General features: G+C 37.2%; 1 protein-coding gene across 1 annotated transcript in view; it reads left to right on the top strand.

The window, feature by feature from the left end:
* Positions 1-26,558, top strand: part of LOC107850211 (protein CHROMATIN REMODELING 20) — an 83,540-nt gene extending 56,982 nt beyond the window's left edge. Inside the window, 8 exon segments of the mRNA XM_016694625.2 lie at positions 14,604-14,739; positions 15,230-15,288; positions 15,492-15,715; positions 23,699-23,902; positions 23,986-24,064; positions 24,143-24,411; positions 25,835-26,219; positions 26,221-26,558. Of these exon segments, the coding sequence (XP_016550111.1) occupies positions 14,604-14,739; positions 15,230-15,288; positions 15,492-15,715; positions 23,699-23,902; positions 23,986-24,064; positions 24,143-24,411; positions 25,835-26,219; positions 26,221-26,253 (1,389 nt within the window). The 3' untranslated portion in view covers positions 26,254-26,558.
* The last annotated feature ends 746 nt before the right edge of the window (positions 26,559-27,304 follow it).

Below are 27,304 nucleotides of genomic sequence, written 5' to 3'. Positions count from 1 at the left end.
ACATCTTACCCTCCCCAGACCCCACGCTGTGAATACACTGGGTTTGTTGTTGTTGTTGTACTATTCTTTCTGCTAATCTTGTGTCTTTGTACTTGGTGTTGGGATGTTTCATTCGTGTAAACCTCTTTAGTTGCAGTTGCGTGCCTTTTTAACTTCTTCATGCAACACGTTCCGAGTTTCACGAACTCTTGTGTGCCATGAATTCTTGTTTTCCTTTATGGTACTTTCTTATGTTTAAGCAAGCAAGAAGTGAAAGAGTATACCTCACCTTTCCAACTTTTAACTTTCTAGTAGTTTCTTCTGTTTTGCTGCTTCAACATTAGTTGGTGGTGTAGAGTTTGAGCCACCGACAATATATACATTTTCTTGAGAGGGAGGGTCTATCGAAAAGTCTCTACCTTACATAAAAGGTAGGGGTAAGGTGTGTTTACACCCCTATCCTCCCCATACATCACTTGTGAAATCCCACTGGGTATCTTGTCGAACTTCATAGATAGCCTCTCTCATCTCTTGCAAGATTCATGTTTGTTTTAACTTGTTTTTTTCTTTCGTGCTTTGTATTAAGATTTCATCTCCTTCAAATTCTTCCCCTCGCTCATTTTTCAATTATTTACATTCATAGCCATTATTTTGTTTCTTGAATTGCCACACTTTTTATTTAAGAAGTGGTTATTTCCTTTTGCTTAATGACCTTTTTTCATAGAAGTCCTACTTTTAACTTTTTAGTCGCTAAGCAAATAGAGTTCTTGGAGGAATTTTGGTCCTATTTCATGGTGTTTTAGTGCCAACACCACCTTCAACTTTTAATGATCCTGTTTAACTTGCAATAATTAAGAGCTAAATTGCTCGGACTCTTCAAAAACTTCAGTTGGTACATGTCGGGTTTTTCAAAAGTTGTGTATTTTTTTTGGAGAATTCGACATGGGTGCGACATCCGAAGTGAAGAGCCCATGCAACTTAGATTAAAGAGTGCCTTATTTTTTTGGTAGTCTTTCTACCTGTTCTTCTCATTTGCTCGTTTGATAATCTTAATTGCTTCTAGTCTATTAGGGGTCGTTTGGTTGGAAACAAGTTATCCTGGGATAATTAACCTCGAGATATGCTATCCTGAGATTAGTTATCCGCCCATTTATATGAGATAACTTATCCCATCAGTATGGTATGAATTGTGCGATAAATAATTTCGGGACTAAATAATACCTCCAACCAAACACATGATAAAATAATCCTGTAATGTATCTTGGAATTGTTATACCTTATACCTCACACTAAATGATGCTTTAGGATTTACTTTTAGCTTTGTTGTATTGAAGAAACAAAGCATTATGCTTTTGGCGTTTTGTTGAGCTATTTTATTACTCCATCCGTTTAAAAAAGAATGACCTACTTTCCTTTTTAGTATGTATAAAAAAATGGCCCTTTCCTTTTTATGCAACACTCTAATTCCAACTTTTCACGTGACATGTTTAAGACCACAAGGTTAAAGAATATTTTAGGACATTTGATATAACTTTAATTTAAGACCACAAGTTCTGAAGTTTCTTTATTTTCTTAAACTCCGTGCCAAGTCAAAATAGGTAATTCTTTATGAAACGGAGGGAGTACGTTGTTTTGTGTGCTGTCTTTTGCAAAATTGTACTTTGTCAAAGAGAGCTGTATAACAAAGAAAAATGGGACACTTTCACATGTGCAGAACATGGAAAAAAACCAAAATGCACTTATATGTACATAGTATATAAAGATGTAAATTACTTATAAAAGTTATAAAGATGTACATTAGTCATTTACTGATTTTATTGGGAACTGAAACATTGTTGATTGCTAAGGAGCAAAGTGTTTTTTTACCACGACCTGCTAGTATTTGAAAGGCTTCTATTGTCTTATTTTCTTTTCTAATATTTTCTTGCGTATTACATAAATTTGTTTTAAAAATTGTATACAAGAAAAATGAATTTGGTAAAATAGTAATTAGCATTAAGTAGATGCAACCTCATTTAATTGAGAAAAAAATACAACAACAATGCACCCAGTGTATTCCCACTGAGTGGGGTCTGGGGAGGGTAAGTGTACTCAGTCCATACCACTCCTCGGATGAGATAGAAATGCTGTTTTCGATAGACCTCCGACTCAAGAAAAAGCTTATCAGAGTAGATGGAAAAGGAAATAACGGAAGTGAAGAAATCAATTATATTTAACATAATTCATTTAACTCCAATGTAAATCAACTGATAGCTTCTTCCCTCGGATCTCACAAGAATGTTACGATCAATTTTAGTACTAACATACACAGTCCATCCCTAGTTTACAATAAGAGTTCCTATTATGACTAGCCGAAAACAGGTCCTCTAGATGCCTTATAACCGTCCTTTTTTGCCTATTCCCGCTTATGTGTACTTCATGGTTGATAGGCCTACAGATGCTTGAGGCCCCGAAATAGACTTGCTTTCACGTTTCCCCTCTTTGCTTAGATCAAGTTAGTATTTATGATGCTTCACGCAACTATATTCAATCAATGCGGGAATATGAGTCGAGGCAATAACAAGAATTTTTTTGGTAGAACATGTTTAACATTCCCTGGAGAGATGGTTCACTAATAGATCGAGGGATAAGTCATTCAGCTCATTCACATCCAGATCATGAATTTTTAGAATCCATATTATGCAAGGAGACATTACTTTTGCCAATTTAAATTGAAAGGTGATATAAAATCGGTCTATTTTCGGCATCATATTGACAGTTAGCCCAGTCATCCTAGTTAGCAGTTCCAGCTCCGTATCAAGGTCACGATCGATATCGTCACTAGCATCACTATCGATCTCATCAAGAAGAAAACCTTTGTACAAGAGTCTTTGCTTGATATAATTACAAATTGCAAAGATCCATTCTCTTTCCACCTCCTCAATCACCTGAGCGGAGCTAATCTACCTGTTAACAATGGAACCCCGATGTAGGTCCCTAAAAGAGAACTAATGTAAGGACCTACACATTTTTCAAAATATTCAAGGGAGTCTATGGCAAACTAAGTATTATTGGACCAACAAAAAGGCGAAGTAATGGTATCTTTCTTTTCGTTACGAACGACACGCTTCGCTTGCCCCAATGTTAAGTGTTCACAACTCTACTTGAACTAAAAGTTCACAACAAGCTAAAATTTAAATATTAGTACAATTTATGTAAGTGGGATCTTTAATTATTTATCTCTCCTAATGATTATACCCAGCTTTTCAAACACATCCTTTTTTGATGTGATTACTAAACTATCATCATTCATGAAAGGGTCCCGGTCCCTCGTTCTGATTTATATTTGAGCTAAAAAAGTTGAATGATTTTTTTTAAGAGATTCAATGCTTTTTCCTATTGTATAACAAAAAGTTTAGTTGATTTTAAAGTTCTAAATATTAGAAAAATAATTAAATTACAATTTCGTTCAGTGTGAAATCTATTTTCAAAGAATTAAGACAAATCAACACACATCTCACAATCAGTTTGTGGTTCTCCCAAGTCCTATTAACGAACAAAAATGACTCATAAACATAAAATGAGTTTTTTTTTTTTTTGAGAAAGGTAACTTTTTATCTATATATCCATAGGTATACTACATCAAAAATGTGCAGTCCCCCTTCCAAAAGTATTACATTACAAAAACTATTTGATTCCTATTTGTACTTTTTGTTACAAATAGTCTAGAACATCAAAAGTATCTATTTGTCCTAACAGTTTCTGTTCACCTCAAAAATAATAAAGAGCTAAACAATTCATCTTAAAATTCTGTAAATTGTTCTGTTTTCCCTCAAAACACCTTTGATTTCTTTCTTTCCATATTGTCCACCATATACATGCCGGGACAATCTTCTATCTCTCCTCCTTTTCCATAGTATTTCCCACTCTGATCCAATACTTAAGAACACCTTCAATGTTCCTTGGTTTCACCCAAGTGATCTTCCTTAGGCTGATGAATATCCTCCAAAGCTGATCCGCCCATTTGCAATGTAGAAAGAGATGGTTAACTGTCTCGGCTTGTTCCCCACATATATTGCATCCAGAACATAGTTGGAAACCTCTTTTCTTCATATTTTCTTGTGTTAACACTGCTTCCTTAGCCAACAACCAGGAGAAACAGTTGACTTTGTAAGGGATTTTGACCCTTCATATCATCTTCCATGGCCAGAGTTCTTCTCTTCTTTGTGAGATGATGAGATCATTGTATGTAGAGTTTACACTGAAAACCCCTTTACTGCTAATCTTCCATACTATTGTGTCCTCTTCCCCTGCTAGCTTGTTAAATGATTCCATAGTATTGTAGAAAACACCTATCCTCTCCATCTCCCAATCATTTAAATTTCTCCTAAGCTGTGAATTCCATCCCTGTCCTGTATACAGTGGCCTGTTGTTGTAGGCTTAGGATGTGAATGTCTGTGTAAAGCTGCTTCAGGTGCCTCTGATCTATTTATTGTCTTCCCAAAATGATAATTTTTGACCATTCTTTACTTTGAAACTCAACCTGGATAAGAGTAGTGGCCAAAGATTCCTAATGGATCTCCAAATGCTGCAGCCGTATGGCGTAACCACCATCTTTGTTATCCACCTATCCTTCATTTCATATATTTCATATTTTTCCCTGATTACCTCTTTCCACAACATATTTTCCCCTGTAACAAATTTCCAAATCCATTTCATCATTAGGCTCCTATTTTGCATTTTCATATCCCTGATCCCCATTCCTCCTCCTTTCTTACTTTTTGTTACCACCTCTCATTTGATCAAGTGAAATTTTTTCTTGTCTTCATTCCCCTGCCAGAGAAGGTTTCTTCTTAGGACATCTATCATTTTTATCACATTGATTGGTGCTGGAAAACAGACATCATATATGTTGGAAGTGCATCAAGCACAATATTAATCGTAGTCAATCTAACTCCTAAAGAGAGGTGTTGGCTCTTCCAGTGGGTAAGCTTCTTCTCACACTTTTCAATTACCCCATTCCAGATTTCTTTAGACTTGCTTTTGGCTCCCAAAGGCATGCCTAAATATATGGTTGGTAGCTCACCTACTCTACCACTCAAGATTGCTGTCAAATTGTCTACCTCTGCCACTTCATTTATAGGATAAATGAAGATCTTTCCCCAGTTGATGTGTAAACCAAAAACAACTTCAAATATGATGAAAATTACCCTTAGGAATAACATTTGGTCCTTCTCTGCTTCACAGAAGACTAGAGTGTCATCTGCATATTGCAGATGAGTTATTTCCAGGTTGTTTGCTGCCTTGGTGCCAACCTGAAAACCCCTGATCCAAGCTCTTTCCTTAGCCGTCTGAATCATGTTGCTAAGTCCTTCCATTGCTATGATGAAAAGGAAGGGAAACTGGGGGTCTCCATGTCTCAAGCCCTTTTGTGAAGGGAAAAAACCACTGTGACTGTGCTAATGCAATATTTCACCCTGTTGATTCATTTAGCTCCAAATCCCATTCTCTGCATCATAAGGATCAAAAAGTTCCAATTCAAGTGGTCGTAGGCGTTTTGTATGTCTAGCTTACATAGAATCCCCGGTTTTTTGCTTCTTTGTCTGGACTCGACACAATCATTTGTTATCAACACTGCGTCCATGATTTGCCTTCCTTTAATGAATGCCATTTGTTGTCTGTCTACAAGACTATGTATAACTATCTTCATTCTTTCTGCCATGAGCTCTGCTATGATCTTGTACACCCCTCCGACCAAGCTTATAGGCCTGAAATCTTTCAACTCCATAGCCCCTACTTTCTTCGGTATTAGAGCAACAAATGTGGCATTGATGTTATTCTCGAAGATTTCTTCCTTGTGAAAATTCTGTGCTGCTGTAACTAGGTCAGTGTTGATGGTTTCCCAACATTGGCTAAAGAAAACCATGGAAAAACTAGCAGGTCCTGGTGCTTTGTCACCTACACATGCTTTTATACTCTCCAGAATTTCTTGTTGCCCAAATGGTGCCATCAGTAAGTTATTTTCCTCTTCTCCGATCATTGGACAGTTCCTTATGTCAAGATGTGGTCTCCAGAATACAGCTTCTCATAGTAACTTATTATCTCTTCATGAACCTCTTCTGCTTTTGTCAGGATCACACCTCTTACTTTTAACTTATCAATTGTGTTTGTACTACTGTGTGCATTTGCAGTTCTATGGAAAAAACCAGTGTTCCTATCCCGTTGCTTTAACTATACCGCCCTAGACCTTTGCTTCCATGCGATTTCTTCCTTGTTGGCTATGTCTTCAAATTTCATATTCAGAGTTAATCTAGAGGTTATTTCTTCTGCCTCTAAAGCTCTATGTTCCTGCGTCTCCTATAGTTCAGCTAGTTGTCTCAACACCTCTTGCTTTTGGGCTCTCAAGTTTCCCGAGACAGTTTTGCTCCACTCTTTCAATTTCCCTTTCAATGCTTTAAGTTTTGTAACCAAGATATAATCTGGTTTCCCGGTGCAATTAAAGGAATCCCACCACCCCTTTACTCTTTCCTTGAAGCCATCCGTCTCCAACCACCAATTCTCAATCTTGAAATAGGATTTAGTGGTCTCCCAATCACCACATTGTAACATTATAGGCGAGTGATCAGAGGTTACTCTAGGCAGTAGATTCTGCCTTATATTTCTGAAATTTGATGCCAATTCTTCAGAGAAAAGTATTCTGTCTAGTCTGGAAGTTGTTATGTGTCTGTCCCCTTTCTTTCAACTGTACTTCCCCCCCGATAATTCTATGATAATTCTATGTCCACCAGCTCCATGTCCTCGATGAAATCTGAAAAATCTATCATGCCTTTGTTGATTCTGCTGCAGTTTTTCTTTTTCGATGGATGTCTAATAGTATTGAAGTTACCACAAAGGATCCATGGTCCTGTAACTAGACCTCTGGTTGCTCCGATTTCCTACTAAGTTTCTTTCATCTCCTCTCTCTCACTTGGAGCATAGACTCCTGTAAGATGCCAACTGAGATCTTGACACTTCCCTGCGAAGCTGCAGGTTACAGAATACTCCCCACACTACTAATTTCCCCCTCCCACATTCTCTTATCCCACATGATAACTATACCACCCCTAGTTCCGCTAGCCTCCAGTTGAGCGTAGTTTACCCACCTATTCCCCCATACTTCTTTGACTATGTATGTGATTTCTCCTTCCACTTTTGTCTCCTGAAAACAGACCACATCTGCGTCCCAGATTTTCAAGATATTTTTTATTACTACCCTTTTCCTAGCACAGTTCATCCCCCTTATGTTCCAGGATACTATATTTAGTTTCATCGATCTTTTATGGCCAGATATCCCCCTCTACTTCTAGTGCCAAAACTCATGAACTTAGTGTCCAACTCTAGACCTTTCAGCTTATTTACCCCTCCTTTTTTAGTAACTGATTGTACCCCCTTTGTTACTTTATTTTCCTGCTTATTGTTGTCTATCTTCATGAAGAGTTCTGCTGCTTTCTCCTCACAACCTCTAAAATCAACCCCAAATTCTGCACTCAAACTAATTATATGTTGTCTAATCCAGCTCGGCGTACTCCTTGATTGAGTAATGTCTTCTGTTGGTGGTTGTATAATCAAAGAAATGACATCTTCGGAGGTATCACTACTAGTTTCTCCTCGCAAGTCTAGATGTGTTAGTTGTGTTTCCTGCCTCTCTGATTCTGTTACTTCTACTGCAACTATAGCTGTTTCTGCTTCCAGCAATACCCCTTCGTTTTGATCACTTTGTAGAAAATATTTTTCACCTCTCTCCTGGTTTCCCAGCTTCTCAAAGCTATTGTGTGTAGAGATATGCGTCAAATTGGCCATGATCTCAGTATTAATTATGTCCATCTCCTGGGCTTCAGATCTGTGATTATTTTGCTTCTTTTTTATTGGGCCTAAAATGTCTGGGCCCATAGAAACCCTTCTATTGATTTTGCCAGAGGTAGAACATAGTGGCCCTTTCTCTTTTAAATTAGACTCACGTGTCTTCCAATTTAAATTTTCGCCAGCTGTTGAAGTCCCCACGTGGTTTGCTTTGTGGACTAATGGATCCTTCACTGTAGTGGGTACAAAACTCTTATTACCTGCTGGTCCGATCTGATCTTCCTCTCTCTTCTTCTCCTCCTTGACGGTCATTAGAATTTCACACCAGATCGGAATCTGGTAGACATAGCCTTTACTGGCTATCTCTATTTCCCTCGGCACCGTCCTCCCATCTCCCTTTACCTTGATGCGGGCCCAGTGTAGGTGGTTTTTTAGTGTTGTTTCTTCTTTAGTCTCGATAAAACCTCCACACTGGTCTCCGATTTGCTTGAAGATTTTCTGGGACCATATGCTCAGAGGTAGTCCTAGAACTCCTATCCACACCCAATCTCTCGTCACTTCTTCCGGCCAGCACCCTGTAGTTGGTCTCCACCATTCAAGGCTTAGATTTATTTCTTCCAGAACCAGACCCCTGCCATGACGTGCTCTGCTGCAACTCTTGATGGAAGTTCGAACAAAAACTGTCCATTATTCATAGCAGAGACACCGACCCCTATGGCTGATTTCCATGTGTTGCATGCCCATTTTCTTACATCATTTAGAGTAGGCATCTCCCGTAGAGAATTGTGAAATTTTCCGACAATGCATCTATTCAATAGATCTGCCTCCGATGTCGTTGCTTTATTCAGTACCCTTATACGAGTGCCTGCTGCTTGCACCTGTGCCTTCTTCGTGGATTCCGTCGTCCATCTATTACATTTGAACGCCTCTCTGAATAAGATATCCATATGCCTTCCGGTGTTCCTTTGTGATTTCTGCTCTGTTGTTGGCTCATATATGAACTTTGTTATTTTATGAGCGATGTTTCCCCATCCCTCTTTGTACGATGTTTCCGGTGTAATAATGACAGATTTATTCTGTCCTTGAATAGCAATAAAACTGACATATCGGTCGTTTTCATTGTATTTGAGAGAGCAATAAAATTCTGAAAAGTGATCCTTTAAATTCCATTTTTTAATTACATTCCCCTATCCCTTCGACGCTTCAATAAACCAACCATCTCAGAACTTTAATGCTTATCTTCACCTTCCTCATTAAATTCCTGCTTCGCTCTATCCAATCATACCATATGTCTGCATCTTCTTTGCACCTAGTGATTTCGTAGGATTTGAAACCTGCGTTGTAGTATATGCTACTATCTCCCAGTGATATAATTCCAGCCATAGTCGCCAGAGTGGCCAGAGCAGCCGGAGAATTTCTCCCTTAGAAAGTGGAAAAAATTCAAAAAGGACTAAAACTGGCAACCTCGTAAAATGTGCCTAAGAGCATTCATATTAGTCACAGTTATATTTTTGATAACCTAAAAGGAGTTTAGAAAGTGACTTTCTTAATGTATAGAGAACATGCCATATTTTTTTGAAAGTGTTTATAGTTATGAGTCTTTTAGTTCAAATAGATAGAGAGAATTGTATGAATGAAAAAAAAATCTTAAACCTAGAATTCAAAGCATGATTTTCCTTATGTTTAATGTGAATTTACAAGCTTTTATGGTTACCAAATTTCCCTTTCTAGGAATCCAAACTTGTTGATTTATTAACAAAAAAGGATTCCTAAATCTTAAAAGATTTCGAAGTATTGTTCGTGGTTTTAATGTGAACGAATTTTGAATGGTTTTAATAAAGACTCCTATACCTAAAAGGGACGTAAAGTGGGAAAGTTTCCTAACATTATTTTCATAAAATTTAGTTCGTTTAATATCTTTAATATAAAAAAAAATTAAATGACTATTTTCTTTAGTGTGTAATCTTTTCTAAATGGGTAAAAAGGGGGAATGACATTTCATTAAGGGTCTTCATGCTTTTAATATAATATGAAAATAATTCAAATATAATATGATAATGTATTATATAGATACAACAACATACCCAATGAAATTCTTCAAGGGTGGTTTGCAGAGGATAAAGTGTACGCAGATCTTACCACTACTACATGGAGGTAGAGAGACTTTCCAAAAAACCATTGGCTTAAGTGCAACAAATTCAAGTACAAAGAAGAAGAAAACATAATACCTGACAAGGAAGCAATGCAAAGCCTACCAGAAAGGAACAGGAACAACACCAATGTAGTGTGATAATTGAAATATTAGATGATGATAGATATCAAACGCAATAGCTATAATATTTTGGTTAGTACGACGACAAACGCCAGCTACAATATTTTGGCTAGTAGAACGACAAATGCCAACATGCCTAAACCATCGAAAAAAGCAAGACAACACTCCACTATCTACTAACCTTCTACCCTAATAGGCATCCTCCATAAGTTCCCGTCTATCATCAGGTCCTTGGTAATCTGAAGCTACGTGATGTCTCGTCTAATCATCTCTCCCTAATACTTTTTCTGTCTGCCTCTACCTCTCCGCATGCCTACTATATCCAACCCCTCGCATCTCCTTCTCATGGGGGCATCTGTGCATTCCTCTTCACGTGTCTAAACCATCTCAATCTCGCTTTCCTCATCTTGTCCACCATGGAGGCTACTCTTACCCTATATTTAATATCCTCATTCCTTATCTTATTGCTCTTAGTATGGCCACTCATCTACCTCAACTTCCCCATTTCTGCAACACACATCTTCTGCACATGGGAGTTTTTGATTGGTCAGCACTTCAGTCCATGCAACAAAGTTGATCTAACCACCACTCTAAAAAATTATCTTTAAAGTTTTGGTGGTACCTTTTTATTATACAAGTTTTTGGATGCAAGCCTTCACTTCATCCACAATGCTCCAATACTATGTGTGATATCATCGTCGATGCCCCCACTCCGCTAGATAATAGACCCAAAATACTTGAAACTATCTCTGTTGGGGATAGCTTATGTGTCAAGCCTCACTCTCACGTATGCATTGCATCACTAAATTCACACTCCAAATATTCTATTTTGATCCCGCTCAACCTGAATCTTTTAAACTCAAAGTTTGTCTCCCCACTTCTAATCTAGCATTGACTCCACTGCGCGTCTTATCAATCAATACTATGTCATCTGCAAATAACATACACTAGGACATCTCATCTTGAATAAACCACGTCAATTCATCCATCACCAAGGCAAATAGGAACGTGCTAAGTGTTGATCCGTTGTGCAATCACATCTCCACTGCGAAGTGCTATGAGTCTCGTCCACCACTCTAACTCACATTTTAGCTCCATCATATATGTCCTATCACCCTAATTTAAGCTACTGATACATCTCTAGACTCCATGCTTCTCCAGATGATAGATACTTAGTTTTAATTTATAATAAATATATCATGTAAATATAGACACATAATGAATTCTAAATTTTTTATGATAAAAGGTAAAGTGTATGTTGGGTCAATCAATTAGAATTTGTATACAAGACAAATTATGTAAAATAGAAATATATATTAGAATGACGGGGAGCCTTTGAGTAACTGGTAAAGTTGCTGCCATGTGGCCAGGAGGTCACGGGTTCAAGCCTTGGAAACAAACAGCCTCTGGCAGAAATGGAAGATAAGGCTGTGTACGATACACCCTTGTGGTGGGGCCTTTTCCCGGTCACCGCGCATAGCGGTAGCTTTAGTGCACCGGGCTGCCCTTTTTGTTTAGAAATATATATTAGAATAGATATAAAATAATTGGATATCTTCTAAGCCTACAACGTTTAACAAATTGGTTGAACCAGTTATATTCAGTTTACCATGCTAATTTACTAAAATGCTTAGTATATCTGCAAAGAACTAAAAGTAATACATCCAAATTATTAAGGAATTGTAAGTTTCATACATTTATTGTCAGATCAATCTATGAAATCTAAAGAAATTATCAAAGATTGTTCTGCTGGTATATTGCGCCGCCTCTTGAATGCATCAAAATTAACTATTTGAAAAACAAATGATGGATAACCGATTGTTTCATTCCTGATCTTTATTTAATGCACCCTCAAATTTAGATTAAAATGAAATTATTTTTGTCAATAATGTCGAACAACTTCAACCTCAATATATATATATATACATATATATTTGACCGAGTTCCCGAGTGGATGGTTTAAAAGTTGAAGCATCAAAGGGATTTTTTTCTTTTGATAAAAACTTATTCGCGTCTAGTGTTCATACCAAATCATTGAATGTAAGACATATTTTGCGTACACACTTTTTAACACTTAAATGTGGCAAGTGATATGCATATTCATTTTGATTTGTTGATTTTGAAGGTTTATCGCCCGGTCCCTATTTCTTGTATTTTGTCCTAATACAAATAATAAACAACCTTTTCAAGTTTCTTTTGACATCAAAGAGATTATATTTTTTGGCATCTTGTTGATTTTAGATAATTTAATTCTACTCGAGAAGATCAATTTTTCGAATGTCTGGGGAATTGGCAGTGTTATAAAACTTAAAAAGCACAAAAGCTCTAAGGTTCATTTGGGCTTTAAGCGCAAAATGCGAATAGAGTGTGGGCTTTTTAATTGACAACCGACTGAAAGCGAGAAAAAAGCAGAAATATGAAGTGAAATATCAATTCTTTAGTGTCGCATCTTCAAAAGAGGCTCCTTTTGACAAGTAAAAGTATGTCTTAGAACATTGATGATGACGTCGAAGCGCATATTAAGCGAAGCAACACATTTGATCCTTGCTTTAGGGCTACAACGCCTTTGATAACATTAGGCATTGGTTTGCAATACACAGTGTACTTAAATTTTAGAAGTTTAAACGTAAAGAACGAAAACAAATACTAATCAACAAAGAGTGAATAATTTGGAATGTCGAGAAATCAAGATAAAATAATGTTCATTAGCACCTAAGGGTGTGGCCTAGCGGTTAATGAAGTGAGTGAGAACCATGATGTCTCAGGTTGAAATCCTAGCAGAGATAAAAACAGTAGTTGATTTCTTCCCATCCATCCTCACATTGGTGGATGGAGTTACTTGACACCTGTTGCTGGTGCGAGGTGACAGGCATATCGTGAAACTAGTGAAGTGCGCGCAAGTTGGACTAGACACTCGATTATCAATAAAAAATACTCCCTTCGTTTCAAAAAGAATGGCCTACTTTCTATTTTGTCGGTTTAAGAAAGAATGACTCTTTCCTTTTTTGACAACACTTTAATTTCAACTTTCCACGTGGCATATTTAAGACCACAAGATTAAAGGACATTTTGATACATTTGTAATAACTTTAATTTAAGACCACATGATTCAAAAGTTTACTTTATGTTCTTAAACTTCGTGTCAAGTCAAAACAGGTCATTCTTGATGAATGCCAAAGATTGTACACCAAACTGAAGTTATAAGAGGAGAGGTGTAAAGTAGAGATGGAAATTTACCTATATTGCACAAAATATATTTTGTTTCATAATTCGTAGTTTATCTTCGATTCTTTTTACAGACCAACGATATTGTGTTGTAGCATATTGATCCCATTACTAATTTTGCTGTTTTATTTCTTGAGTTCATGATGATTTTTTCACAGTGAATGACTTTTTTTAAATTTTTATTCAAATCCCATGTCAATCAAAATCCTGAAGAAGCATTTGTTTGGGACTCTATTTGAATTGTTTTTTAAAGCCAAAATAGCCTATAATTTAGTGGTAGAAATTAGAATTCACTAATGAAGTGTTTACAATTTATGTGTACCTTTGGATCTCAAAAGAGACACATCCAAAAGAATCTGTATAAAGTAAAATCTTTACATGATTTAAGAGTTCTGAAAATTAGGGCTTCTTACATGATTCAAATAAGGAGAGAATTAATAAGCAAAATTTAAGATGACTTCAAAGTTCTAATTATTAGGGATATAACTAAATGATTCTTTTATCCAGTGTAAAATCTTTTTTTAAAAGTTCTAATATAATATAGATTGTTCCTATGTGATGTTTGAAAAGTATAGTTGTTTTCCCAGCTCAGATAACTGGATAGTGGTGGTAAGTTGAAGGTCAACAAGAAACTTGTTTAACAACATGGTGAATTCTCTGAAAATTGAGCAGTGGTTGACCTGGAAAAAGTGGAGGATTAGGATTACCTAGGATTGATATAGCCAACCTCGACTATTTTGGGATTAGCTATAGTTGATTGATTGTTGTTTTTTAGCTTCGTTCTCCTAATAAATAGAAGTTCTAGCATATAAAAAAGAAAATGAAATAAATAGAGGTTCCTCTTTCTTCTCTTTGTTTGTTGTAATAAATAGACAATCAACATGAAAATAGCTTGAAAAATACATGAAAGTAATTTTACCATGGCGAGTTCTCTGAAAATTGAGCAAGTGGTGGACCTGGATAAAGAAGAAGGGGAATACGTAGGAATTAGGATTAATATAGTCAACCTCAACGGTTTTGTGGTTGAGTTGTAGTTGATTGATTGTTGGTTTTAGCCACGGTCATCCTGTTTTCTGGTTCATTTTCTTTATAAATTGTTCTTTCTATAAAAAGAAAAGGTAATAAATAGAAGTTTTGTTTCTTGAAGCCTGGATGGAAACATCCATCATTTTGTAAAATGAATAAACAAAAGTTGTTGAAAAATTGAAATCTTTGGTGTTTTTAATTGCTTAGCATGGTTGCAGTGGCTCTTCCATATATGAATATATAGTGATAGATGTCAGCTAATAAGAGGTATTATTGATTATAGATATGGAATCATCCCGGGATTTTGCAACTGATGCGAGAAAACAGAACCTGTACTCGGCCTGAAGATGCTGTTGAGATCCTTATTGCTGATGATTGCTCAAGTGATGAAAACACAGATTATAATGTGGTTCCTGGAGGTACTTTTCTCTTCCCCCACTCTGGGTATAAAGTACCAACTAGCAATTTGTTTTTTTTTTGGTAGTTACCGACTAGCGATTTTTTTAGCGCATAGCATTTTGATATAGATCTGCCTCTTGAGGTATCTGGAGGAATCATTGAGTTGAGCGACCGTGTAGTTCGGTGTATTCCTAATAATAATATAGATTGCATATAATCTCTCTATGATACTGTTGCAGTGTTGATTAAGTATATCAGCTGCATGATGTGTTGAATTCACATACAATTTGGGCAGTTGACCAACAATTATGGAAATATTTCACCTGCTCCTGTTCTGATACTGGGAGCCATGTCTGGCTTCTATATCCATTTTCTGTGGCCTGATTTAAGTGACTTCAGGATCATAAATAAGTTTGGCTTGTATTAAGTGCTTCCATTAATATTTTATTGAAATGACATTTAGCCTATCTTAATCATCACGTATAAATATCTGTTTGTCAATTTTTGCAGAGAAGCCGAATAGCAACATTGAAGCTCTCAGAAAAAATCATAATGGCTTCCTCCATGGGGTATACTTCTTGCTTCCTATTTTTTAACTTCTTCATAATCTATGCATGTGCCGTGGAAGCTCTTGCCATCTTCTGTAATATATGTTTTGTTTTGTATCTACATTCATGTTGTATGTGGTGGTTGTTCCATTTTGTTTCTGTGGCTACATTTGTTTTTTGAAATGTCATTATTAGTTTCCCAGCTCACGGTTTCTATTTTGCAGGATTGGTGGAGCGATCTTCTAGAAAATAATTACAAAGAAGTTGATTATAGTGGCAAAATGGTTCTGCTACTCGACATCCTGTCGATGAGCTCTGATGTTGGTGACAAAGCACTTGTCTTTAGTCAGAGCTTGTCAACACTAGATCTCATTGAACTATATCTTTCAAAACTAACGCGCCCAGGGAAAAAAGGGAAGCACTGGAAGCGGCGGAAAGACTGGTACAGGTGTGTATACCTTGTTTAAACTATTTTGGACGATGGTGAAAATTACCTCATTGTTGTTATTATTAATAATACAGTACTTGATTACACTGATTCCCTTTGGCTTTTATTGAACTGTGACTGTATCTTCTATAGGCTTAAGATGTTAGAAAGAATATACTTTTATTTACTTGTTTATATTTTTTACAGAGCCTAGTTCTATTTTTTTTAATGGTCTAAACTTGTGAAATATCTTTTAACAAAGGGTGCTGCGGAGATTTTTTACCCATGACCTCTGCCTACTCTTGTACCTTGTTGAAGTGTGTAACCATCTGTCCAAACACTTGAGCTATTAGAGGGAGCACACCTTTATTTGCTTAATTATGTCTTCAAAAGGTCCTTTCAAATAGTGACTTAATTTTTTATTGAACACTTAGAATTCCCTTTACTGATAGGTGGAGATGAAACTCGAACTCTTGTTATTTGCCTGTTTGGATATCATGGGGAAAAAGTGGACCTTAGGCTTAACCATCCTCAAAATCCAGTTCATGTAGTGAGGATAGCCCAAGTACATTTAAAGAGACAAATGTCCACTGTCCAATCAATGTTGGAAAATCTAACATCATACTCCAGGTTTGATAGTCCCACGATGAAGGAATCATGTTATCTATAGGAATCCCTCATGGTATCAACTTCTTTGAACTTGACGGCAAGTGTAAATTGGATAGCATTATGGGCCACTAAAAGGAAAGATATAACAGCAACAACAACAACAATATGCCCACTGTATTCCCATATAGTGGGGTCTGGGTGGGTAATATGTACACAGTCCATACCACTACATCAGATGAAGTAGAGAGTTTGTTTTCGCTAGACCCCCGACTCAGGACAAATAACAATATAACAAAGAAAAAACATAAAAGCGCACAACAAAATGGGAGAACAAACTGCTAGCTAATACAGGAAACAAGACAACCACAAGATAATACTATAAACTATCTATTCGAATCATAGACATCACCAAAACACCATGAACAAGAAACTCCAGACGCAAACAAAGCACTCTTCCCTGCTGTTATGGGCGAACTCCTACCCACTGACTCTCTACCCTAATCCCTGTCCTCCACACCTTCCTATCAACGGTTATGTCTTCCGTAAGTTGTAACTGCTTCATATCATTCCTAATCCCTCCCTCCAATATTTCTTCGATCTACCTCTACCTCGCCTAAAGCCATCCATAGCCAGCCTCTCACACTTTTGCATTGGAGCTTCCGAGCACCTCCTTATCACATGATTGAACCAACATAACCTCTCGCATCTTGTCCTTCACTAAAGTCACTCCCACCTTCACCTGAATAATCTCATTTCTAACCCTATCTCTCCTAATAAGGTCATACATACATCGCAACATCTTCATCTTCGCCTCTTTCAACTTTTGAACGTGAGAGTTCTTAACTGGCCAACGCTCCGCTCTATACAACATGACCGATTGGACTGCCACTTTGTAGAACTTACCTTTAAGCTTCAGAGGCACCTTCTTATTGCACAAGATTCCCGAAGCGAGCCTCCATTTCAACCACCCTGCACCAGTACAGTGCGTGACATCTTCGTCAATCTCACCATTCCCCTGAATCACAGACCCATGATACTTGAAACTCTCACTTTTCTGAATGACATGAGATTCCAGCTTCACTACCACGTCAGCCTCATGCGACAAATTACTATACTTACATTTCAAGTACTCTGTCTTGGTCATTTTCAACTGAAATCCTCTAGATTCAAGGGTCTATCTCCGAATCTCCAACTTATCATTAACTCATCCGGGAGTCTCGTCAATCAGTACAACATCATCAGCAAATAACATACAACAAAGAGAGTATTTATAATTTATGTTCTTTCGATTTCAGAAAGAATGACATTGTTATTAGTAATAAAAAGTATATATATAACAACAACAACAACAACAAACCTAGTGTATTCCCACCAAGTGGGGTCTGGGGAGGGTAAAATGTACGCAGTCCATACCGCTACTTCTGAAAAAGTAGAGAGGTTGTTTCCGATAGACCCCCGGCTCAAGATAAAGAATAGTTAACAAGGTCATAGTAATATCTGAAGTAGAATGGATGGCATAACCGAAATAAGAAATGAGAAATAATACAAATAGAGCTAAGAGAGCCATGAAAATAACAGCAATACAAAAGTTAAAAAAACAGTAAATAAGAAATAAGAAAAGACCACCCCCTCGTAATAGCATACACTAACGGCTCCTACCAGTGGGCACAGTCGTAGGCTTACTAAGTCGGCTACCAGAGCTCCCTAACTACTAGCTACAACCCACAAACACATTAACCTTCTACCCTAATCCGCGACCTCCACACCTTCCTATCTAGAGGCATGTCCTCAGAAAGTTGAAACAGCCCCATGTCGTGCCTAATCACTTCTCTCTGGTATTTCTTCGGCCTACCTCTACTCCTCCTGAAACCATCCAAAGCTAGTGTAACGCTCTAATTTTCTGAACCGAAACGCTACACGGTGCTCATGACCCCGAAGGACCACAAGCTAACTCATGACTGATAGATGTACCTGTAAACTACATAATATCTCATAAAATATGCGAAAACATGAACTGTAAGGCCATAAGGTTCAATACTGATACATATCTGAAAAACATGGTATAACAATACCAAAAAAAAACATAAATACTGAAGTCTGGACATCTAGTTCGAAAACCTCTAATTGAACTGAATAAGGAGTTGAAAGAACATGTCTCCATCTAACTCCATGAACTGTAAAACTAATCTGAAATACTGTAATAAAGTAATAATAATATTGTCCTTGAATGAAGAGGAGCACTGGCTGCTGAAATCTACAATGCTACTGCTCTTCTGAAACTCGTGCCTCTGTACCTATGGCGTCAAATAAAACACCATAGCGCGAATGTGTCAGTACGATTGAATGTACTGAGTATACGAGTGAGGTAGGCTAAATGCAAAGAGTTTTATATGCATGAACAATGCTGACTGATATGAACGTGAGAATACATACATACATACGTAACTGCAACTAAACTCATGGTGATACTGACTACTGAGTTTGAATACTGACAACATGAGTTTACTGATGCTGAGATACTAAATAACTGAGTTTACTGATATTGAGATACTGAATGACTGAGTTTACTGATATTGAGATATGTAATTCACTAATAAGTGAGGAACTGATATTGTATTACTGACTACTGGGAGACTGATACTATATTACTCATAAAGGAATGATTGTTTCTGATAGTTCTGATTATGAAGAACTGATTTGATTCATCGTATATAACAGTCCTGAAACTGAGCTCGTGATAACATGACTACTGAGTATGAATACTGATGACATGTATTTACTGATAACATATCATGAATGATAACTGAATTCTGTTAACTGATATATCTGATAACATGAGTTCTGATAACTGATATATCTGATAACATGAGTTCTGATAACTGATAGCATGAATGACTGTATCTAACAATCCTAAATCTGATGGAACTAGCTGAGTTTCGTATTGTATCTGAGTTGACTGTATCTGACAGTCCTGATATCCTGAAGAACTATTTGAGTTCTTTTACTGAGACTGATACTGAAACTGTGGGAAGTAGTTATCTAACCGACATGCCCCAAATACGCTATAATAGCTAAGCTGGGGTCCAATCTCTGCCCTGATTGGAAGGGTATCAATACCGCGCCACTGGTAAGGACAAGCTGTGAGTGACCCTCATCTGGCAGGTACTCTAATGAGAACGGTGGGAACCCTTATCTGACAGTTTAAGCCACCTCATCTACCCTCAACTAACAGGTATTGATGTCTCAACCTATGCTGGCTACATAGTTCTGGAACGCAAGGACTGTTTCTAAGAATCACACCCTCTACTGGCAGGTGAGTTTCCATCCTTGGGTTCGCTCGCTGCTGAATCCTACTCCCAACTGAATGACACTGAACTGATTATACTGAACTGATTTCCTAGTTCATACTAGAATTAACTGAATTGTTACTGATTGTTCTGTTTAACTGAACTGAACATGGATTGAGTTTATTGAGTTCCGATGACTAGCGAAACACTACTAAATTCTGTTAACTGACTAAATGCTACTGAGTTCTGTTAGCTGACAGAAGTCTACTGAACATGGCTTGACTGAGAGTATCGTGAAAACATAACATGGCTCTAGGCACACAGTTATATTTTTCGAGTACGAATAGCCCCAGGACTCTATGGAAGAAAACTGACATGACTTGACATACAAGATTACTTGACCAACATTAACAATCCATAATATAACATCTACGGGGAATTCATAAATCATGTGGTTTTCATAACCTTTTCATATAGCTAACATCATGGTCAATTCTAATATCATGACAAGCCAACAACATATTCATAGCACATTAATAGCATAGAAATCATCTTGATCAAGTAGACATGGCATAACTTAAGAGACATGGCAAAATCTTGGAGCACGAAGACTAGGTACTTGATCATCATTTATTCGTTGAGGCACATTATCAAACACATGGTAGGCATAGATTTAGCATGGGAGTTAACTTAAGCACATGGATATGGCATGGAATCATCATTTAGATCACAAATAGGTCAAAGTGCTCAATTCTTCTTCACTTAGGCATTTTAACAAACACCTTGCATGCACTATTTAGGGCATAGGCCTAATGATCAATTTTATGCACCATAACACCATAATTCAACTTAATTTCACCAATTGAATCCACAAAATATCATGGTATCATGAACAACATGTAAAGATTCGAACTTTATTCACACAACATGGAATTCACGTGAATCATAAAACATGGAGTAATGACTTGTTAATTGAGAACTCTTAAATCATGAAAACATGATTATGCCTATTCTAGGCATTTCGTCGAACACCTTGCATGCACACTTTATGGCATAAGTGTTCTTAATAATTTTGTCATCTTAAATCACCCAATTTCATGGGTTTTAACTACAAGCACACATACTTCATGAGAATCACCCTAAATTAACATCTTGAAGCATAAACAACAACCATCAACATGTACATGATCATATCTCAACAAGACAATCACAATATAGTATTTAAAGCATGATTCTTGGACTTCTACCGATGAAAGGAATTCGTGGATGAACACTATGCATACCTTAGGTGGAAGATTCTTGAAGAAATTCTTAGACATGTTCTTGATTCCTTGACTAGGGTTCTTGTTCCTTTGAGAGAAAATAAATTGGCTCTTGAGTTTGAAAAACTTGAATATCATATATTCTTGAAGAAGGATTTGATTCTTGTTATAGGTTATGATCTTGAGAGAAACCCTTCTTTTGATGTTGAAGATAAATGAGGAGTTGTGTTCTTCAATTGATGGGATTTGGGTCTTCAAATTGAAACTCTAGCTTAAGTTCTTGAGAGGATTTTGAGAAGAGGAGTATATTTTGCTGCAAATAAGCCTTAATCCCGTGTTTGGGGTATATATAGGGGTGGAAGATGACCAAAATACTCCTAAGGAACAATTAAGGTCAAATCTGTCCCTAATTGACTGTCTGATAGGCTGAAGTAAATTGATCATAACTTTTTATTCAAATTTTCAAATGGGATGAAACCAATTGCATTGAAAAGAATACTCAAAGATTTTTCTATTGATATATTGCAGCTCTCACAGTTCATTATATGCAGGAAGTTATGATAGTTTGAAGTTGACTGAAATTTTTGACCTGAAATGCGCCCGGAATGCGGGAGCATTTCAAACCAGTGAGTTAGCCGCGGAAATGCGCCCAAAATGCGCCCGGAATGTGTCCAATACGTACTAGGGACTTTCCCCATCACAAGGCAACTTGAAAATCTAAAAACGGAGTTCGGGAAGGTTAACAAATAAATCCCCGAAGCTAGGAGGTCTAAAATGAGAGTAAGTGTTGAACTAGAACACTTAGCAAAATTTTTTTCTTAGTGTTGGAATCTCTCATGGAGCTTTACGAGCTGAATTTGACATGCGATTTTTACGGGGTCTTACAGCTAGCCTCTTGCACCTGCGAACTCGGGCATCCGTGCCCCTCCTCATCACATGCCCAAACCATCTCAGCTTTCCTTCCCGCATCTTGTCCTCCACCGAAGCCACTCCCACCTTCTCCCGGATAATCTCATTCCTAACTCTATTTCTTCAAGTAAGTCCACACATCTAACGCAACATTGTCATTTCCGCTACCTTCAATTTTTGGATGTGAGAGTTCTTGATTGGCCAACACTCCGCGCCATACAGCATGGCCGAACGAACTGCTACTCTGTAGAACTTGCCTTTAAGCTTTAACGGCACCTTTTTATCACACAGCACTCCTGAGGCGAGCCTCCACTTCATCCAACCTACTCCAAAACGTTTAGAGACTTCCTCATCAATCTCACCATTCCCCTGAATCATAGACCCAAGATACTTAAAACTATCCCTCTTACAAACATCCTGGGAATCCAACCTCACCAGCACTCCGTCCTCCCTCTTATGGTAGAATGAAATGGTTGAGTAATTTAAAAATGAGATCGTTGGAGAATGTTGAGATTGTTCATGCCTACGAATTGGAGCGTGGATGGCATAATATGAAACCCAAAATTGGGAAATACCATGTAAGAAAATGGACCTTGGTGTCCCAGTGGTGAAGTTCGGATTTTCACTAAGGTAATCAAAATATGAAATCAACACATGAATTAGCTGAATGGAGCTCAACATCTACTATATTTACGTAAAAAATAATTTTAACTGTGTATAAACAGGGTAATTTTTGTCTATGGGGGTTTGGATGAACCCTCTTGACCCTACCTGGCTCCGCCCCTGGTTGGTACTAACTCATCTCAAAAGTTAGATCATGAGGTGAGGATTGCCCAATACCTAGACTGGGATCTCAAACTGCTTTAATACCATGTTAAAGTGTGTGTATATCTTATCTAAAAACTTGACAAGTTAGAGAGCACATTTTAATTTAATAGAAGTATCTCCTAACTACATTGGTGTGGAAGCCATCTTTGTTGTTGCATTTCTTACGAATATGTTACAATATGTCATTTGAAAGATACAATTCTTGCAAAAAAATTGATTGTCTTCAAAGGAACATTTGACCTATAATTTTAGAGTTATAAGGTTCCAATCATCTAGTCAAAGAAAAAAAGGAAAATTGAAAGAACAAACCCATTGACTCGCGGCACACACTTCTATATCTTTTCAGTGTCTGTCCTTATAATTACTAGTTATCCAGGTGCAGTCTCAAAGAAGTAGACATAGTCCTCTTGTTAGTTTTACTTATTAATTTAGCTTTTCTTGTTCTCCACGGGAGCTCTTTAGGGGCCGAATCTCGTCCTTTTGATTATGGTATTGTGGAACACAATAATAATTGGTATCCTGATCATTAATTAAATAAGTAGATTTATTTTAAAAGGTGTCTTATTCAAATTATCCTCAAATTCCATCTAAATCAGAATTGCCAACATTTCCTCTTTCCTCGCACTAAACCTCAGATTTAGAAATGATTAGAGTCAAGTGTTTCACCACTTGTCAACTTGTATGGTTTTGGGCAGCCCTCATATCAGGAGCTAGCTTTTAGGATCAAGTTAGGTACAAGGTCCATTTCTTATAATTAATTCAAACTCATATTTTGTTGTCTTTGCTCTAGATATAACGTATTGGGAATGTTGTATTAGTTAATCATCACTTCACAACCTAATTTTTTAGGTTGAGTTAGACCCAAGGTCCATGTCTATCAAATAATACACAGATTTGGTTCTACATCTTAGTCAAAGTTTGTCCAGTTTTGATGGTCAGGAAGCCCAATATATCTATTGTTTTTGGATGGATGGAGAAGGTTATGATAAGCGGATCTAGCAGTGAATATTATTTTGCTCATCTGTTTCTGAGGATGTGGTTTGTCTTTGTTTTCTTGCTTTCATTAATTGTGTCATTGTGAGTTTTTCGTCTCCGATTTTGGTCAATAGGATTGATGGAAGAACGGAATCATCTGAAAGGCAGAGACTTGTTGACTGTTTTAACAGTCCATTGAATCGAAGGGTTAAATGCGCTTTGATATCTACTAGAGCTGGATCTCTTGGTATCAACCTTTATGCTGCCAACCGTGTAATTATAGTTGATGGCTCTTGGAATCCAACTCATGATCTTCAAGCTATATATCGAGCTTGGAGGTGTGTCTTTCAAATTTGTTAATTATAAAACAACCAGGTACCATTAGAATATGTATTTAACCTGAATGCTTGTATGATTCTAGGTACGGTCAAACAAAACCTGTTTTTGCTTACCGTTTACTGGCACATGGAACAATGGAGGAAAAGATATACAAGCGTCAGGTAAAGGAAGAATCCAAAAATAGCTCATGTCAGAATAGCTTTTATTTCGTGAATTATTCAAGTGGATGATTTAAGCAGGTAACGAAGGAAGGTCTTGCAGCACGGGTGGTTGATAGGCAACAAGTACATAGAACTATATCCAAAGAGGAAATGTTGCATCTTTTTGAATTCGGAGATGACGAAAGCTGTGATATACCTCTAGAATTGAAGCAAGTAAGAGAACATGCTGGTGAAGCAAACACAAATGTAGATGTTGGGAGTGTTCCGAAACAAAAATTAACCCTTCCAAATGGAAACTCTTCTTCTGACAAGCTAATGCAAAGTTTGATTGACAGGCATCATCCACGGTAGGACGTTCTTTTTTGCGTCGTCATTTTCAACAATTATTTCAGAACATAAATTCTGTGTTTTCAATGTGTTTTGGGAATCTTACGCAATGAGTTAGTGTTCTGAGACTTTTTAAATACATGTTTTTATTAAACTATATATAGCTGTATGTGTGTATGTTTTAAAATAAATTTCACTTTATCTGTCACCTTTCTGATTTTTGGTTTGCTTACTTTAGACTTCATAGGAGATAATATCCAGAACCTGCACGGGTGACTGATTTGCCTTAATCAGAAAAGCCCAATTGTTTTTATTTGTCTAGTTCAGTTTAAGTATACTCCATTCTTTCTGTAAGCCAGCAAGTCTGTTGATATATTCTGCATAAAGAAAAAGGAACAGAGTTATTTTTTTCCCTTCTCGAAAAAAAAAAAGAAAACTCTGTTCCTGTTTCTTTATGCGTAGTTCTTTAAATAAAAAACGGACTTATTCGCTTAGAGAAACTGGGTAGCTGGAAGAAGTTCATAGTTTCCTTTTCTTTATCGTTCTTAAAATTAACTTTTTGATATATCAGTGTCGAATGAGACTGGTTGTTTCTGTTATCAAGTCGGGTGTTATTGTCTGATGTTAGCTTTGCACCCGCTGAATCAGGAACTAAAGAAACAACCCATCTGTTGGAGTAAGAGGACGTGGTTGTCATCATTTTTTTCTAAACCTTGTTACTATATCTATTTTTCCAAGTGAAAAAACCATCCAACAACTGATTTCTTGGCTGAGCTGGACTACTTTATTCTTAACTTAGTGTCTGATAGGCCCCAGTGTACCTTATGATTTGTTCTGATATGTAAGTTATCCGGGCTTTAATGCCCCTGCTAACCTATGAAAAGGAAACAAAGATTTCTATGGAGTGCCTAGCCTACTTCTCATATTTTGAGCTCATAATGCTCTAGTAATTTTTGGGCTAATGCCTTTTGTTTTCAGCAATTCTCCATATTTTACTTCTATCATTTCCATACTAAGTATTGCAGTTCTTCCTTCACTACTGATGCTGACAAGTTGACTGTGTATGTATTTCCTCCAGAAAGTATACCACCTTTCAATCCCCGTGTTAGCTCTCTAGAATGACCCAATTTTTGATTTGTGTTTATATGATGTGGTGCTTCTTCTCCTCTTTTCCGTTTTACTTTCTTTAGGTGCTCTTTTTTTTTTAAAAAATGTAGCGGTTGTTAGTTAAAAGCATATCCTGAAATGTCTTCTGGGTTAAAAGAGATCAAGACGTTCCTGCTTGTACATTTGTCTGGATGGTTTTTTGCAGTGAAGCATTCAAGCGTTAGATTTTTTCCTGGGTGTACTGTTGTTGGGGAAATTCATTTTTAGTTGATAAATCATCATTTGCTTCATCAATAGAAGAACACTGTTTTTTTAAGAAGTTAGTCATTTCTTCAGGTGGATTGCGAATTATCATGAACATGAGAGTCTCTTGCAAGAGAATGAGGATGAAAAACTATCAAAAGAAGAGCAGGAAATGGCGTGGGAAGTGTACCGAAGATCTATTGAATGGGAAGAGAGGCGAGTTTCGCCAGATGAACCTGTAGTTGAGCAGCATGTCTCTACCACTGAATCTTTGTCAAAACAAAAGACAGTGGTTTCCCGTGCCACCACTTTGCCGCCAGAGGACAGTAATCTTGTATTTTCAGTAGGGAGTACAAGATGCCGTTTGGTGCCAAGGAAGTGCACAAACCTATCACATTTGCTTACACTTAGAAGTCAAGGCACAAAGCGGGGTTGCAGCACTGTTTGCGGGGAGTGTGCTCAAGAGATCAGTTGGGAGGGGACTTAACAGGTATGGTAGATCAGCAAAGTGATGGCATCCATGTATTTATATTATAGTTCAGTTCTTTTTTTTTGGTTCGTACACTTGTGGCGATTCAATATACTGCGAGGCACTTGGCAACCATTCAGTTCTAGATTTCAGACATGACTTGCGAAACAATATTCTTTTTGGGGTAGGGTAGATGAAATGCTCTCAAGACCGTCTCTTGTAAAAGTGAAACTCTTGTCATCAATTGTATTTTGAAAGACAGAGGAGGCATGTCTCATTTGTCTTAACTAGCCGAACTGCTACATTATATTGCAAAGAAGAATGAAAATCCCCCTTTTTCTGCTTGCACTTGCAGCCCCAAACAAATCTAAATATCTACAGGATGTCACATTTTGGCCAAGATTACTGTTCAGTTATTGTTGGCTTCTCTGTGTTCTCTACAGCAGACAGACTACTTGTGTGTGTATATATATATATATATATATATATATAGCCTTACTATTCACTGCCAGCACATTAAAGGAGGGGCTTTTTTGCCTTTAGCCAATAATTTCCCCCCCTTTTTTTTTCAAAAACTAAACCTATCTTTTTTACAATTTTAATTTTGGTTCTCCATTTGTACGCACTCCCTCCCAGTGTCTTTCACTTTTGTTTGCAGTCACGATCTGCAAGGAATTGCAATTTTGTGTTTTTGTTTGATGATTTTAGGTTATATTTTTATTTTGAATTCGTTGTGTTGGGTTTGAATTTACTATCAAGAAGGAAAGTAAATTGTTCGTTTTGAAGTTCCGATAGGTCGGAGTAATTGAAATTCTTGTTGATGTTAGTAGTTGCTACCAACTTGGATGTTCTTGGAACTTCTAGTTTCTAGGTTTTCTTAACATAACTGTGGACGACAAATTTTGCAATTTTCTTCCAATTATAAATGATGGACTGTCTCTAAAGTCAGTCAGTGTTCTAGAATGCGTTTGCTTGCATAATGCGGTGATGCAAAGCAGTGTAAGCCCCTAGCTGTGTGGCTGATGCGGACTAATCTCACAGAAGCGAGCGCCTCAGAAGGTTATGGGAGATGCAACCTGATCCAAAATGTAAGC

Source organism: Capsicum annuum, chromosome 12, assembly GCF_002878395.1.
Source record: "Capsicum annuum cultivar UCD-10X-F1 chromosome 12, UCD10Xv1.1, whole genome shotgun sequence".
NCBI classification, from domain to species: domain Eukaryota; kingdom Viridiplantae; phylum Streptophyta; class Magnoliopsida; order Solanales; family Solanaceae; genus Capsicum; species Capsicum annuum.
Note: the sequence above shows the minus strand (reverse complement) of the source record. Positions and strands in the feature narration are given on the sequence as shown.